Source organism: Podarcis cretensis (genome assembly GCF_951804945.1).
Source record: "Podarcis cretensis genome assembly, chromosome: 17".
Classification (NCBI taxonomy): Eukaryota; Metazoa; Chordata; class Lepidosauria; order Squamata; family Lacertidae; genus Podarcis; species Podarcis cretensis.
In genome coordinates, this window is record NC_137187.1 from 31,227,050 (window position 1) to 31,242,622 (window position 15,573).

The 15,573-nt window shown below is 40.5% G+C and overlaps 2 protein-coding genes and 1 long non-coding RNA gene across 6 annotated transcripts in view; 1 reads left to right on the top strand and 2 right to left on the bottom strand.

The window, feature by feature from the left end:
- LOC307206583 overlaps positions 1 to 15,573 on the top strand; it is a 74,736-nt gene that overhangs the window by 21,899 nt on the left and 37,264 nt on the right. For 2 of the 4 annotated variants that reach the window (XR_013834381.1, XR_013834382.1), the window contains one exon: positions 10,303 to 10,582. The exons of the other annotated variants lie outside the window; for them this stretch is intronic. This is a non-coding gene — a long non-coding RNA (uncharacterized lncRNA). Of the gene's footprint in view, positions 1 to 10,302; positions 10,583 to 15,573 lie in introns of those variants that run through there. 4 annotated transcript variants of the gene reach the window in all.
- LOC307206441 (olfactory receptor 10T2-like) lies at positions 3,694 to 5,358 on the bottom strand. Its single transcript, XM_079959726.1, has one exon. It carries the CDS (start codon positions 5,280 to 5,282, stop codon positions 4,338 to 4,340), a length of 945 nt encoding a protein of 314 aa, XP_079815852.1. The 5' UTR covers positions 5,283 to 5,358; the 3' UTR covers positions 3,694 to 4,337.
- Positions 11,414 to 12,438, bottom strand: LOC307206107 (olfactory receptor 10T2-like; the record flags this gene model as incomplete). The annotated part of the gene is made up of 1 exon (XM_079958901.1): positions 11,414 to 12,438. The coding sequence occupies exon 1, from the start codon at positions 12,356 to 12,358 to the stop codon at positions 11,414 to 11,416; it is 945 nt and encodes a 314-aa protein (XP_079815027.1). The 5' UTR covers positions 12,359 to 12,438.

Here is a 15,573-nt window from a genome sequence, read left to right on the forward strand (position 1 = left end):
TTAAAATTCTACAAGGAAGGCTCAAGCAGTATGTGGACCGAGAACTTCCAGAAGGGCCAGCTGGATTTAGAAGAGGCAGAGGAACCAGAGACCAAATTGCAAACATGCACTGGATTATGGAGAAAGCTAGAGAGTTCCAGAAAGACATCTACTTCTGCTTCATTGACTATGCAAAAGCCCTTGACTGTGTCGACCACAGCAAACTATGGCAAGTTCTTTAAGAAATGGGAGTGCCAGATCACCTCATCGGTCTCCTGAGAAATCTCCGTGTGGGACAAGAAGCTACAGTTAGAACTGGATATGGAACAACTGATTGGTTCAAAATTGGGAATGGAGCACGACAAGGCTGCATATTGTCTCCCTGCTTATTTAACTTATATGCAGAATTCATCATGCGAAAGGCTGGGCTGGATGAATCCCTAGGCAGAATTAAGATTGCCGGAAGAAATATCAACAACCTCAGATATGCAGATGACACAACCTTGGTGGCAGAAAGTGAGGAGAAATTAAAGAACCTTTTAATGAGGGTGAAAGAGGAGAGCACAAAATATGGTCTGAAGCTCAACATCAAAAAAACGAAGATCATGGCCACTGGTCCCATCACCTCCTGGCAGATCGTAGGGGAAGAAATGGAGGCAGTGAGAGATTTTACTTTCTTGGGCTCCATGATCACTGCAGATGGTGACAGCAGCCACGAAATTAAAAGACGCCTGCTTCTTGGGAGAAAAGCAGTGACAAACCTAGACAGCATCTTAAAAAGCAGAGACATCACCTTGCCAACAAAGGTCCGTATAGTAAAAGCTCTGGTTTTCCCAGTAGTGATGTATGGAAGTGAGAGCTGGACCATAAAGAAGGCTGATCGCCGAAGAATTGATGCTTTTGAATTATGGTGCTGGAGGAGACTCTTGAGAGTCCCATGGACTGCAAGAAGATCAAACCTCTCCATTCTGAAGGAAATCAGCCCTGAGTGCTCACTGGAAGGACAGATCGTGAAGCTGAGGCTCCAGTACTTTGGCAACCTCATGAGAAGAGAAGACTCCCTGGAAAAGACCCTGATGTTGGGGAAGGTTGAGGGCACAAGGAGAAGGGGACGACAGAGGACGAGATGGTTGGATAGTGTTCTTGAAGCTACCAGCATAGGTTTGACCAAACTGCAGGAGGCAGTGGAAGACAGGAGTGCCTGGCGTGCTCTGGTCCATGGGGTCACGAAGAGTCGGATACGACTAAACAACTAAACAAGAACAAGAACAAACATCACTCCATACAGCTGCCTGAGAAAAGGCCGCCTCCATTTGTCGAATGGTAGAACCAGCCTCAGTAGACATAACCTAGCACAACAGTTGTGCAACCAAGAACATAATTGTGCCACCCTATTATTATTACATTCACTTAACCAATAAGTCTACACTGCAGAGTTGAATGTCTGATATCTCCCTTTTGAGGAATCCTGGGAATGTCTTTTCCCAAGTTAGTGAGGCATTAGAGCCAGTTTACAAAACTGCATTTGCCATAGAACTAAAATTTTAGCAATCAAACAACATTTTGGCATAGTTCATCACCATAGATTAAAATTATGTATTCTTTTAATTGATGTAATTCCACTGTGAATGAATGTCTGGCTACAGCCCACAAACTGAGGAAGGAGCACAGAGGCAAGTGAGCTGAAGAGTTTGAGGCTTCACAATATTCCTGTCAATTGCAAAATTAACAGCTTCACAAGGCATAACTCTGAACACCACTAGAATATTTTATTGAGGAGCATTCCTATCTTAAGCTGCCTTTTAAAGAGTCATACATTTGGCGTCTATTCCTAATTGTAGCACCTCTCCAGGGTCTCAGGTTGATGTCTTCACTAGTCCTGCTCAGTCCTGCTACCTCATACCCTTTTGGAAAAATATTGGATCTGAACCCTTCTGCATGAAAAGTAGTAAATCTGCCATTGAGTATGAATCTTGTTCCCAAGATAAAAAAGAGTCAGGTGCTTTGAAATTGTTCTTATTTCCCTTTAAAGTGGCAAAAACAAGAGCATCAGAAGGGCTGAATGAATGAATTCAAATCAAAGCTGCTGAACCTCAAACCACAATAGACTTACGAGGAAGCACGATGGATGTTGAGTTCTTCCAAATGACACCAATTTGCCACAATATCCTTTTTATGATGTTTCTACTGAGCATGGAACAATGTAAACATGATTATAAATCCCACCAGATATTATCTCCACGGTATTTCAAAACATAAAATAAACCAACCATTTTATTATCAATGGGAGTTGTTAAAATCTACAAGAAATAATTAACAATACATGTAATTTTATTGGGTGCATTCTTCCCTAAAACTGTTGACTTCATCTCTATATCGATACATTTTATTATGTCTACTTGTTTTCAATTTTTTTCTTTTATCAGGATGCATATTACAGATTGTTTCGGTCTTTTTGATTAAGTGGTTTGTGAATATTGTTTAATAAATAAAAATAGCGTACAGGACAAATTGGCTCTGGGGTAAGCCACACCCATTGTCAAAAAGGCAGGGAAAGTTCCATCTCACAAAACCTAACATCTCACAAGGGTACTGAAGACATCAGGGTTCAAGGAGATGAGCATAAACTGAATATTTTCACAGATTATATATTACTGATGCTCCACAATCCAAGCTAAGCCCCTTTTCCTTTGCAGAAGGTACTAAATAATTTCATGGCAGTATCTGCATTCTCAATGACTTGTGGACGCAGGTGTTCAATATAATTCCTATTATTGTGGGTCAGCCCTTGGCAATGGATCCAGATTTGGCATTACGTTCTCTAGAAAGCAATACAACCCAACCATTGACCACTATCCTCTTGTATTTATGTTCTAAGCAGCAGCTAAAATCTCCATTGCTAGTCACTGGAAATCCAGATCCCCATCCCGGTATTGTTGGTTTGGAAGGTTATGGGACATTGCTCTCTCTAAACATCTAACATGCCAGAGAAGGCATTAAAAAACTTTGAGGAAATAAGAGAACACATCTCAGACTGGTTCCAATACCATCAGTTATTTGAAAAATTTAAAACTGACAAACAAAAGGGGTTCTCAACAGAAATTTCCCGATTCGAATCTGATCTTGTAAATTCTAAAAGAAAAATTCTTTCCAAAACTTATCGACTCCTTCTTGACTGGACAGTCAAGGAGGAGGAGGCAACAGTGGCAATGGTGAGGTGGTCCCAGGATTTTGCCCATTCAGTAACCATGGCCCAATGGGAAAATTTATGGAAGATTAATTGGAAATTCACAAATTGTTGAACACCACTCAGACCATTCTATCCCAACCACACCATACAGTAGAACTGCACCCAACCCCTTCCACACTACTGAATTTTGCTGGACCTTTCTTGATATATTGTGTGTTTTATGGTAGAAGGAAAATCAGCCTGGCAGCTACATTATTCTAGAATGCCAACTGAAGGACAAAAACATTATGTGGTCCAATGCAGGAAAATCGGGGGGTGAGGGGTCCACTCAGACATGATAGCACTGCAAATTAACAATCCAATTGCATATCTGATTATGTAATGGGAATATAATATGATATAGCCTTTCTTTGGGCATGGCTTTCAAAGTAATTAAAGTGTCAGGTTTAAATTTTTATATATATATATATATATGCTAAAATAAATGCATATTGAAAAATAGCAATACTCCATTTTGTGTACAATATATTATTACATTCTTGCCAACACTTTATAAAAAGCAAATGTCAGAACATACTACATGAAAGCAAAAGAGCAGAAATTAAGTGTGTTTGTTTACAAGAATTCCAACTTTGAAAAAAGATTCCCCCTTAAAAATAGCCATTACTGGGGACAAGGAGTGGCAGAAAAAGCTACCTCCACAAGGATAAACAGAAATGTACCCTAACCTGAACACAACCAAAATATACGGGTGGCAGCTGTTCAACAAGAACAATTTTGACACTTCAGTCTCAGCACTATATGAGCTTGAAATAGTTCTGTGTGAATGATTGGTAGAGAAAATGTGGGCTAGGATTTGGGAGAAAACAACAGTAATCTTTAGAAAAGTTTCCTTTGTTGCAGGGCTGAATGATTACAGTTTCATTTATGAGAAAATTCCCACAACCCAATTTATTTTCCAGTGATGTACTAAAGAGAAAACCAAAGTTGTTTGTAACTGCTAAAGCAAGGCCACATTTTTCCAAGTGAATATTTCATATACAAATGAATTTTTTAAAAGATGAGAAAAAGCTACAATACTATTTGAGGTGTTCTTTGTCCATTAAACTACAGATACAGTATTTGTTGGGTTTTATAATTCCTCTTCAAACTGGATTACGCTTAATTTTCACATTCTTTGGGTGCAGGAGCTTTTACCAAGCGATTTCTTAAGCGCTATCTGGACATCTTTGTTTCTCAGGCTGTACACTAAAGGGTTCAACAATGGAGTCACCATTGTGTAAGAGACAGTAATAAAAGTAGTCTGATCTAGCGTGTAACTGGATTTGGGCCCTAAATAGATAATGCCAGCACACCCAAAGTGCACTACGACCACGATAAGATGGGAGGCACAAGTGGAAAAGGCTTTACGCTTCCCAGCCATTGTGGGAATTTTCAAGACAGTGTTTGCAATTAAAATGTATGAGAGAAGGATGAACAGGAATGCACAAATTACAACCAAAACACAAATAATGAAAATGACAATTTCTCCTATGTAGTTTCGGCCGCAGGCTAATTCAAGCAAAGGTGCTAAATCACACAAAAAGTGCTTAAGTTCATTTGGTCCACAGAAAGGCAAAGTAAATATGATTATAGTCTCTGAGGTGGAAAAAAGAAATCCAGTTGTTGCTGAACAAGCCACCAGTTTCGTGCAGAGACTTTGATTCATCAAAATCTGATAACGTAAAGGTTTGCATATGGAGACATATCGGTCATACCCCATCACTGCTAGAAGCATACAATTTGTGCATGCAAAGCCCAGGAAAATGCACATCTGAGTGGCACAGCCAATGAAGGAAATAGTCTTCTTCTCTCTCAGAAAATTTGCAAGCATATTGGGGATAATGACAAGTGAGTAGCAGATTTCTGAGAAGGAGAGGATGGAGAGGAAGAAGTACATGGGGGTGTGGAGGCTGCGATCAAGCCGTATCGTAGTGATGATGATTACATTTGCGATCAAAGTTACCAGGTAGATTAGAGAGAACACCAGAAACAATGGAACCTGCAGGTCTGGGAAATTGGAAAATCCAGCGAAGATAAATTCTGTCACCGCTGTTTGATTTTCTCTTCCCATTGATGCAGCATCTGAAAATAAACTTTAAAGGTATTACAGATTGCAACAGTGCTCATCAGCTGATGTTTTATACAAAAATACTTGGAGAGAGGATTGTTCGTAAAATGATTATTTTTTGTTCTTTATTAAATTTATGTACTGCCCTTCAGCTGACTATCACAGGCCACTTTACAACATAAAAACACAAAATGCATAATGTGACCGTAAAAATGCAATAGCAATAAAAACCCTTTGATGTGCCTTAAACATCACTTAAACAGGTTTAAGGATTTATATTGGTGCACTGAGTGCCTGAAGAACTATGGATGGAGGCTCGCAACATTATACAGGAGGGAGCAATGAAAACCATCCCAATGAAAAGGAAATGCAAGAAAGCAAAGTGGCTGTCCAATGAGGCCTTACAAATAGCGGGAGAGAGAAGGCAAGCAAAATGCGAGGGAGATAGTGAAAGATACAGGAAATTGAATGCAGATTTCCAAAAAATAGCAAGGAGAGACAAGAAGGCCTTCTTAAACGAGCAATGCAAAGAAATAGAGGGAAACAACAGAATGGGAAGAACAAGAGATCTGTTCAAGAGAACTGGAGATATGAAAGGAACATTTCGTACAAAGATTACCATAATAAAGGACAAAAGTGGAAAGGAACTAACAGAAGCAGAAGACATCAAGAAGAGGTGGCAAGAGTACACGGAGGAATTATGCCAGAAAGATATGGATGGCTCGTACACCCCAGGTAGTGTGGTTGCTGACCTTGAGTCAGACATCCTGGAGAGTGAATTCAAATGGGCCTTAGAAAGCACTGCTAATAACAAGGCCAGTGGAAGTGATGGTATTCCAGCTGAACTATTTAAAATTTTAAAAGATGATGCTGTTAAGGTGCTACACTCAATATGCCAGCAAGTTTGGAAAACTCAGCAGTGGCCAGAGGATTGGAGAAGATCAGTCTACATCCCAATCCCAAAGAAGGGCAGTGCCAAAGAATGCTCCAACTACCGCACAATTGCACTCATTTCACACGCTAGCAAGGTTATGCTTAAAATTCTACAAGGAAGGCTCAAGCAGTATGTGGACCGAGAACTTCCAGAAGTGCCAGCTGGATTTAGAAGAGGCAGAGGAACCAGAGACCAAATTGCAAACATGCACTGGATTATGGAGAAAGCTAGAGAGTTCCAGAAAGACATCTACTTCTGCTTCATTGACTATGCAAAAGCCCTTGACTGTGTCGACCACAGCAAACTATGGCAAGTTCTTTAAGAAATGGGAGTGGCTGATCACCTCATCTGTCTCCTGAGAAATCTCCGTGTGGGACAAGAAGCTACAGTTAGAACTGGATATGGAACAACTGATTGGTTCAAAATTGGGAAAGGAGTACGACAAGGCTGCATATTGTCTCCCTGCTTATTTAACTTATATGCAGAATTCATCATGCGAAAGGCTGGGCTGGATGAATCCCTAGGCAGAATTAAGATTGCCGGAAGAAATATCAACAACCTCAGATATGCAGATGACACAACCTTGGTGGCAGAAAGTGAGGAGAAATTAAAGAACCTTTTAATGAGAGTGAAAGAGGAGAGCACAAAATATGGTCTGAAGCTCAACATCAAAAAAACGAAGATCATGGCCACTGGTCCCATCACCTCCTGGCAAATAGAAGGAGAAGAAATGGAGGCAGTGAGAGATTTTACTTTCTTGGGCTCCATGATCACTGCAGATGGTGACAGCAGCCACGAAATTAAAAGATGCCTGCTTCTTGGGAGAAAAGCAGTGACAAACCTAGACAGCATCTTAAAAAGCAGAGACATCACCTTGCTAACAAAGGTCCGTATAGTAAAAGCTCTGGTTTTCCCAGTAGTGATGTATGGAAGTGAGAGCTGGACCATAAAGAAGGCAGATCGCCGAAGAATTGATTCCTTTGAATTATGGTGCTGGAGGAGACTCTTGAGAGTCCCATGGACTGCAAGAAGATCAAACCTCTCCATTCTGAAGGAAATCAGCCCTGAGTGCTCACTGGAAGGACAGATCGTGAAGCTGAGGCTCCAGTACTTTGGCCACCCCATGAGAAGAGAAGACTCCCTGGAAAAGACCCTGATGTTGGGGAAGGTTGAGGGCACAAGGAGAAGGGGACGACAGAGGACGAGATGGTTGGATAGTGTTCTCGAAGCTACCAGCATGAGTTTGACCAAACTGCGGGAGGCAGTGGAAGACAGGAGTGCCTGGTGTGCTCTGGTCCATGGGGTCATTAAGAGTCGGACACGACTAAACAACTAAACAACAACAACCATCACTCCATACAGCTGCCCAAGAAAAGGCCGCCTCCATTTGCCCTGTGGTAGAACCGGCCTCAGTAGACAGAGCCTAGCACAACAGTTGTGCAACCAAGAAAATAATTGTGTTACCCTATAGACATATTATTACATTCACTTAACCAATAAGTCTACACTGCAGAGTTGAATGTCTGATATCTCCCTTTTGAGGAATCCTGGGAATGTCTGCTCCCAAGTTAGTGAGGCATTAGAGCCAGTTTACAAAACTGCATTTTGCATCGAACTAAAATTTTAGCAATCAGACAACATTTTGGCATAGTTCATCACCATAGATTAAAATTATGTATTCTTTTAATTGATGTAATTCCACTGTGAATGAATGTCTGGCTACAGACCACAAACTGATGAAGGAGCACAGAGGCAACTGAGCTGAAGTGTTTGAGGCTTCACAATATTCCTGTCAATCTCAAAATTAACAGCATCACAAGGTGTAACTCTGAACACCACTAGAATATTTTATTGACAAGCATGCTTTTCTCCAGCTTCCTTTTAAAGAGTCATACATGTCTATTCCAAATTGTAGCACCTTTCCAGGGTCTCAGGTTGATGTCTTCACTAGTCCTGCTAAGCTACCTCATACCCTTTTGGAAAAATATTGGATCTGGAGCCTTCTGCATGAAAAGTAGTAAATCTGCCATTGAGTATGAATCTTGTTCCCAAGATAAAAAAGCATCAGGGGCTTTGAAATTGTTCTTATTTCCCTTTAAATTGGCAAAGACAAGAGCATCTGAAGGGCTGAATGAATGAATTCAAACCAAAGCTGCAGAACCTCAAACCACAATAGACTTACAAGGAAGCACGATGGATGTTGAGCTCTTCCAAATGACACCAATTTGCCACAATATCCTTTTTATGATGTTTTTATTGAGCATGGAATGATGTAAACAAGTTTATAAATCCCACCAGATATTATCTCTACGGTGTTTTATAACGTAAAATAAATCAACCTTCTTATTATCAATGGGAGTTGTTAGAATCTACAAGTAATAATTAACAATACATGTAATTTTATTGGGTGTATTTTTTCCTAAAACTGTTGACTTCATCTCTATATCGATACATTTTATGATGTCTACTTGTTTTCCATTTTTTTCTTTTATCACGATGAATATTACAGATTGTTTCGGTCTTTTTGATTAAGTGGTTTGTGAATATTGTTTAATAAATAAAAATAGCGTACAGGACAAATGGCTCTGGGGTAAGCCACACCCATTGTCAAAAAGGCAGGGAAAGTTCCATCTCACAAAACCTAACATCTCACAAGGGTACTGAAGACATCAGGGTTCAAGGAGATGAACATAAACTGAATATTTTCACAGATTATATATTACTGATGCTCCACAATCCAAGCTAAGCCCCTTTTCCTTTGCAGAGGATACTAAATAATTTCGTGGCAGTATCTGCATTCTCAGTGACTTGTGAACCCAGGTGTTCAATCTAATTCTTATTATCGTGGATCAACCCTTGGCAATGGATCCAGATTTGGCATTACGTTCTCTAGAAAGCAATACAACCCAACCATTGGCCGCTATCCTCTTGTATTTATGTTCTAAGCAGCAGCTAAAACCTCCATTGCTAGTCACTGGAAATCCAGATCCCCATCCCGTGATCATTGGTTAAGGAAGGTTATGAGACATTGCGCTCTCTGAGCATCTAACATGCCAGAGATGGCTTAGCGGTGGGGAGATTAAAAACAGACGGTTTCTATTCCATTTGGTAGCTCTTTCTATCCTTTGGCAATGCTGAGCCTAACAAGCACCAACTGTCCCATAGCCCTAATAAACCTATGGAGAAGTTATCCGTATGTTTAGTTGATATTATATGGTATTTTATTGTTGATATTATATAGTAAACACCTGTCTTGGGCATTTTCATTTTTAGCAGCATTGCATGAATGGTTCTTTTTTCCATTGTTGTTGTTGGAATCATAAAATCTTAGACTTGGAAGGGACATGTCATGAATGAGCCAGCTCCCAGTGAAGGAAGCAGTTACGAAGAGAGAGGGTTAAATGACAGACAAGAGGAGCCTTGGCCAGGGTCAACTCCTCCGCCCCTTGGAATGACAACTGATAATGTTGCACGTGAGCAGGAACCTAGCCAAAGCTGTCAGGAGTTTCAAACAGGAGCGAACAGAAACATGCGTAGTTCATCAGAAAAGGAAGAGACTGAGCTAAGCCAATAGGTATGGAGAATAGGTGAAGGGGCAGGTTGTTAGATAGGAAGAAAAACAAAAGAATTAGGGCTAGTAAGTTCAATATCTTCCATCATCACAGGAAGGAGTCGGAAGGGTCGTCATGATTAGTGGAAAATGGTGGCACTGTAGAATCATCTGGAGAACACTGTTATTGGAATAAATCTTCCTTTTTAATTAACCACACTGGCTGCGTTATCAAGTCCTGACAGGACTCAAGGGTCACCATTGGCTGTGGTGAGGACTGCAGGGCCTGCTCCCTTAAAGGCCTTTCCAGCTGACCTAGGGAGCAAGGACCAGGCCCTCACACTTCCAGCTATAAAGGGACTCCTGTGGCAGAAACTGCCTTCTTGGCTGCTGAACCCACTATTGGTCTCATCAGCTCAATCCACCAGAGCCTGTCTTCGCATACGGGAGAATTCCTCCTTGACACACAGACACACACAGGCACTATAGCTAATCCAGTAACTTCTTTCAATACTGCCTGCCATTCCCATTCTCCCCAGGTAACAGCTTGCTTGCTCTGCTGAGACTCTGTGCGGAAAAGGTGCTGAAGAATGGACACCATTCAGACCATTCTATTCCAACCACACCATACAGTAGAATTGCACCCAACCCCTTCCACACTACTGAATTATGCTGGACCTTTCTTGATATATTGTGTGTTTTATGGTAGAAGGAAAATCAGCCTGGCAGCTACATTATTCTAGAATGCCAACTGAAGGACAAAAACATTATGTGGTCCAATGCAGGAAAATCGGGGGGTGAGGGGTCCACTCAGACATGATAGCATTGCAAATTAACGATCCAAATGCATATCTGATTATGTAATGGGAATATAATATGATATAGCCTTTCTTTGGGCATGGTTTTGAACGTAATTAAAGTGTCAGGTTTAAATAATATATATATACACATATGAATGCTAAAAGAAATGCATATCAAAAAATTACAATGCTGTATTTTGTATACAATATATTGTTACGTCCTTGCCAACATGTTACAGAAAGCAAATATCAGAACATACTACATGAAAGCAAAAGAGCAGAAATTAAGTGTGTTTGGTTACAATAATTCCAACTTTGAAAAAACAGATTCCCTCCTTGAAAATAGCCATTACTGGGGACAAGGAGGAGGCAGAAAAAGCAACCTCCACAAAGATAAACAGAAATGTACCCCAAACTGAACCCAACCAAAATATACGGGTGGCAGCTATTCAACAAGAACAATTTTGACACTTCAGTCTCAGCACTATATGAGCTTGAAATAGTTCTGCGTGAACAATTGGTAGAGAAAATGTGGGCTAGGATTTGGGAGAAAACAACAATAATCTTTAGAAAAGTTTCCTTTGTTGCAGGGCTGAATGATTGCAGGTTCATTTATGAGAAAATTCCCACAACCAAATTTATTTTCCAGTGATGTACTAAAGAGAAAACCAAAGTTGTTGGTAACTGCTAAAGCAAGGCCACATTTTTCCAAGTGAATATTCCATATACAAAAGAATTTTTAAAAAGATGAGAAAAAGCTACAATACTATTTGAGGCATTCTTTGTCCATCAAACTACACATATTTGTTGGGTTTCATAATTCCTCTTCAAAGTGGATAGCGCTTGATTTTCATATTCTTTGGGTGCAGGAGCTTTTGCCAAGGGATTTCTTAAGTGCTATTTGGACATCTTTGTTTCTCAGGCTGTACACCAAGGGGTTCAACAACGGAGTCACCATTGTGTAAGAGACAGAAATAAAAATAATCTGATCTAGCGTGTAACTGGATTTGGGCCTTAAGTAGATAATGGAAGCACACCCAAAGTGCACTACGACCACGATAAGATGGGAGGCACAAGTGGAAAAGGCTTTTCGCTTCCCAGCCGTTGTGGGGATTTTCAAGACAGTGTTTGCAATTAAAATGTATGAGAGAAGGATGAACAAGAATGAACAAATTACAACCAAAACACAAATAATGGTAATGACAATTTCACCTATGTAGTTTCTGCCACAGGCTAATTCAAGCAAAGGTGATAAATCGCAAAAGAAGTGCTTAAGTTTATTTGGTCCACAGAAAGGCAAGGTAAATATGATTATAGTCTCTGAGGTGGAAAAAAGAAATCCAGTTGTTGCTGAACAAGCCACCAGCTTGGTGCAGAGTCTTTGATTCATCAGAATCTGATAACGTAAAGGTTTGCATATGGAGACATATCGGTCATACCCCATCACTGCTAGAAGCATACAATTTGTGCATGCAAAGCCTAGGAAAAGGAACATCTGAGTAACACAGCCAATGAAGGAAATGGTCTTCTTCTCTCTTAGAAGATTTGCAAGCATATTGGGGATAATGACAAGTGAATAGCAGATTTCTGAGAAGGAGAGGATGGAGAGGAAGAAGTACATGGGGATGTGGAGGCTGCGGTCAAGCCGTATCGCAGTGATGATGATTATATTTGCCATCAAAGTAACCAGGAACATAAGAGAGAACACCAGAAACAACATAACCTGCAGGTCTGGGAAACTGGAAAACCCAACAAGGATAAATTCTGTCACTATTGTATGATTTTCTCTTCCCATTGATGTAGAATCTGAAAATGAACTTTAAAGATGTTACAGATTGCAACAGTGCTCGTCAGCTGATGTTTAATACAAAAATACTGGGGGAGATGCTTGTTCATAAAATGATTGTTTTGTTTTTTCTTCTTTATTGAATTTATGTACTGCCCTTCAGCTGACTGTCATAGGCCACTTTACAACATAAAAACAGAAAATGCATAACGTGACCGTAAAAATGCAATAATAACAAATTAAAGAACAAGCCATTTGATGTGCCTTAAACATCACTCCATACAGCTGCCTGAGAAAAGGCCGTCTCCATTTGTCCAGTGGTAGAGCCGGCCTCACTCCATACAGTAGACAGAGCCTAGCACAACAGTTGTGCAAGCAAGGAAATAATTGTGTCACCCTATAGACATATTATTACATTCACTTGACCAATAAGTCTACACTGCAGAGTTGAATGTCTGATATCTCCCTTTCGAGGAATCCTGTGAATGTCTGCTCCCAAGTTAGTGAGGCCAGTTTACAAAACTGCATTCTGCATCGAACTAAAATTTTAGCAATCAGACAACATCTTGGCATAGTTCATCACCATAGATTAAAATTCTGTATTCTTTTAATTGATGTAATTCCACTGTGAATGAATGTCTGGCTACAGCCCACAAACTGATGAAGGAGCACAGAGGCAAGTGAGCTGAAGAGTTTGAGGCTTCACAATATTCCTGTCAATCTCAAAATTAACAGCATCACAAGGCATAACTCTGAACACCAATAGAAAACTGAGGAGCATGCCTATCTTAAGCTGCCCTTTATAGAGTCATGCAGTCAGTGTCTGTTCCAAATTGTAGCACCTCTGCAGGTCTCAGGTTGCAGTCTTCACTAGTCCTGCTAAGTCCTTCTACCTCATACCCTTTTGGAAAAATATTGGATCTGGAGCCTTCTGTATGAAAAACAGTAACTCTGCCATTGAGTATGAATCTTGTTCCCAAGACAAAAAGGAGTCAGGGGGCTTTGAAATTGTTCTTATTTCCCTTCAAAGTGGCAAAGACAAGAGCATCTGAATGAATGAATTCAAATCAAAGCTGCAGAACCTCAAACCACAATAGACTTACAAGGAGTGGCACGATGGATGTTGAGCTCTTCCAAATGACAACAATTTGCCACAAGATCCTTTTTATGATGTTTTTATTCAGCATGGAATGATGTAAACAAGTTTATAAATCCCACCAGATATTATCTCCACGGTGTTTCAAAACGTAAAATAAATCAACCTTCTTATTATCAATGGGAGTTGTTAGAATCTACAAGTAATAATTAACAATACATGTAATTTTATTGGGTGTATTTTTTTTCTAAAACTGTGAACTTCATCTCTATATCGATACATTTTGTTACATCTACTTGTTTTCAATTTTTTTATTTTATCATGATGAATATTACAGACTGTTTCTCTGTAAGGTGCAGATTGGTCTTTCTGATTAAGTGGTGTGTGAATATTGTTTAATAAATAAAAATAGTGTACAGGACAAATGGCTCTGGGGTAAGCCACACCCATCATCATATAGGCAGGGAAATTTCCATCTACAAGTACAATGCTAGCACAACACCTAACATCTCACAAGGCACTGAAGACATCAGGGTTCAAGGAGATGAACATAAACTGAATATCTTCACAGATTATATTTTACTGATGCTCCATAATCCAAGTTAAGCCCCTTTTCCTTTGCAGAGATACTAAATGATTTCATGGCAGTATCTGCATTCTAAATGACTTCTGGACCCAGGTGTTCAATCTAATTTCTATTATCGTGCGTCAAACCTCAGCAATGGATTCAGATTTGGCATTACTTTCTCTAGAAAGTAATACAACCCAACCATTGACCACTATCCTCTTGTACAGTGGTACCTCAGGTTACATACGCTTCAGGTTACACAGTCCGCTAACCCAGGAATAGTGTTTCAGGTTAAGAACTTTGCTTCAGGATGAGAACAGAAATCGTTCTCCGGCGGCGCACGATTAACCTGAGGTACCACTGTATTTATGTTCTAAGCAGCAGCTAAACTCTCCATTGCTAGTCACTGGAAATCCAGATCCCCATCCCGGTATTGTTGGTTAAGGAAGGTTATGGGACATTGCACTCTCTGAGCATCTAACATGCCAGAGATGGCTTAGCGGCAGGGAGACAAAAACAGTGTTTCTATTCCATTTGGTAGGTCTTTCCATCTTTTGGCAATGCTGAGCCTAACAAGCATCAACCGTCCCATAGCCCAAATAAACCTATGGTGAAATTCTGTCAGTCACAGTTGATATTATATGGTAAACACCTGTCTTGGGAATCTACATTTTGAGCTGCATTGCATTAACGGTCCCCCCCCCCATGGTTGTTGTTGGAATCATAGAATCATAGATTTGTAAGGGACCCAAGGGTCACCATCAGCTGTGGGGAGGATAGAAGACAAAGAAGAAGAAGAAGAAGAGTAGTAGTAGTAGTTTGGATTTGATATCCCGCTTTATCACTACCCGAAGGAGTCTCAAAGTGGCTAACAATCTCCTTCCCTTCCTCCCTCACAACAAACACTCTGTGAGGTGAGAAATGTGACGAGCCCAAGGTCACCCAGCAGCTGCAGGTGAAGGAACGGGGAATCGAACCCGGTTCACAAGATTACAAGTCCACCACTCTTAACCACTACACCACACTGGCTCTCTTAAAATACATAAATACATACATAAAATAAATACAGGGCCTACTACCTTACAAGGCCTTTCCAGCTGGCCTAGGGGGTGAGGCCCAGGCCCTCACACTTCCAGCTATAAAGGGACTCCTGTGGCAGAAACTGCCTTCTTGGCTGCTGAACCCACTATTGGTCTCATTAGCTCAGCCTGTCTTCGCATACGGGAGAATTCCTCTTACACACACACACACACACACACACACACACACACACACACACAACCCAATTAATCCAGTAACTTCTTTCAATACTGCCTGCCATTCCCATTCTCACCAGATAACAGCTTGCTTGCTCTGCTGAGACTCTGTGCAGAAAAGGTGCTAAAAAATGGACACCATTCAGATTATTCCCTCCCAGCCACACCATACAGTAGAATTGCACCCCTTCCACACTACTGGATCATGCTGGATCTTGTTTCAGATATTGCATATTTTCTGAGAGAAGGAAAATCAGCCTGGCAGCTACATTATTCTGGAATGCCAGCTGAAGGACAACAACCT

What these genes read in the sequence shown, in the direction of transcription:
- LOC307206441 (XM_079959726.1), bottom strand. Translation starts at nt 5,282, where the DNA reads ATGGGAAGAGAAAATCAAACAGCGGTGACAGAATTTATCTTCGCTGGA.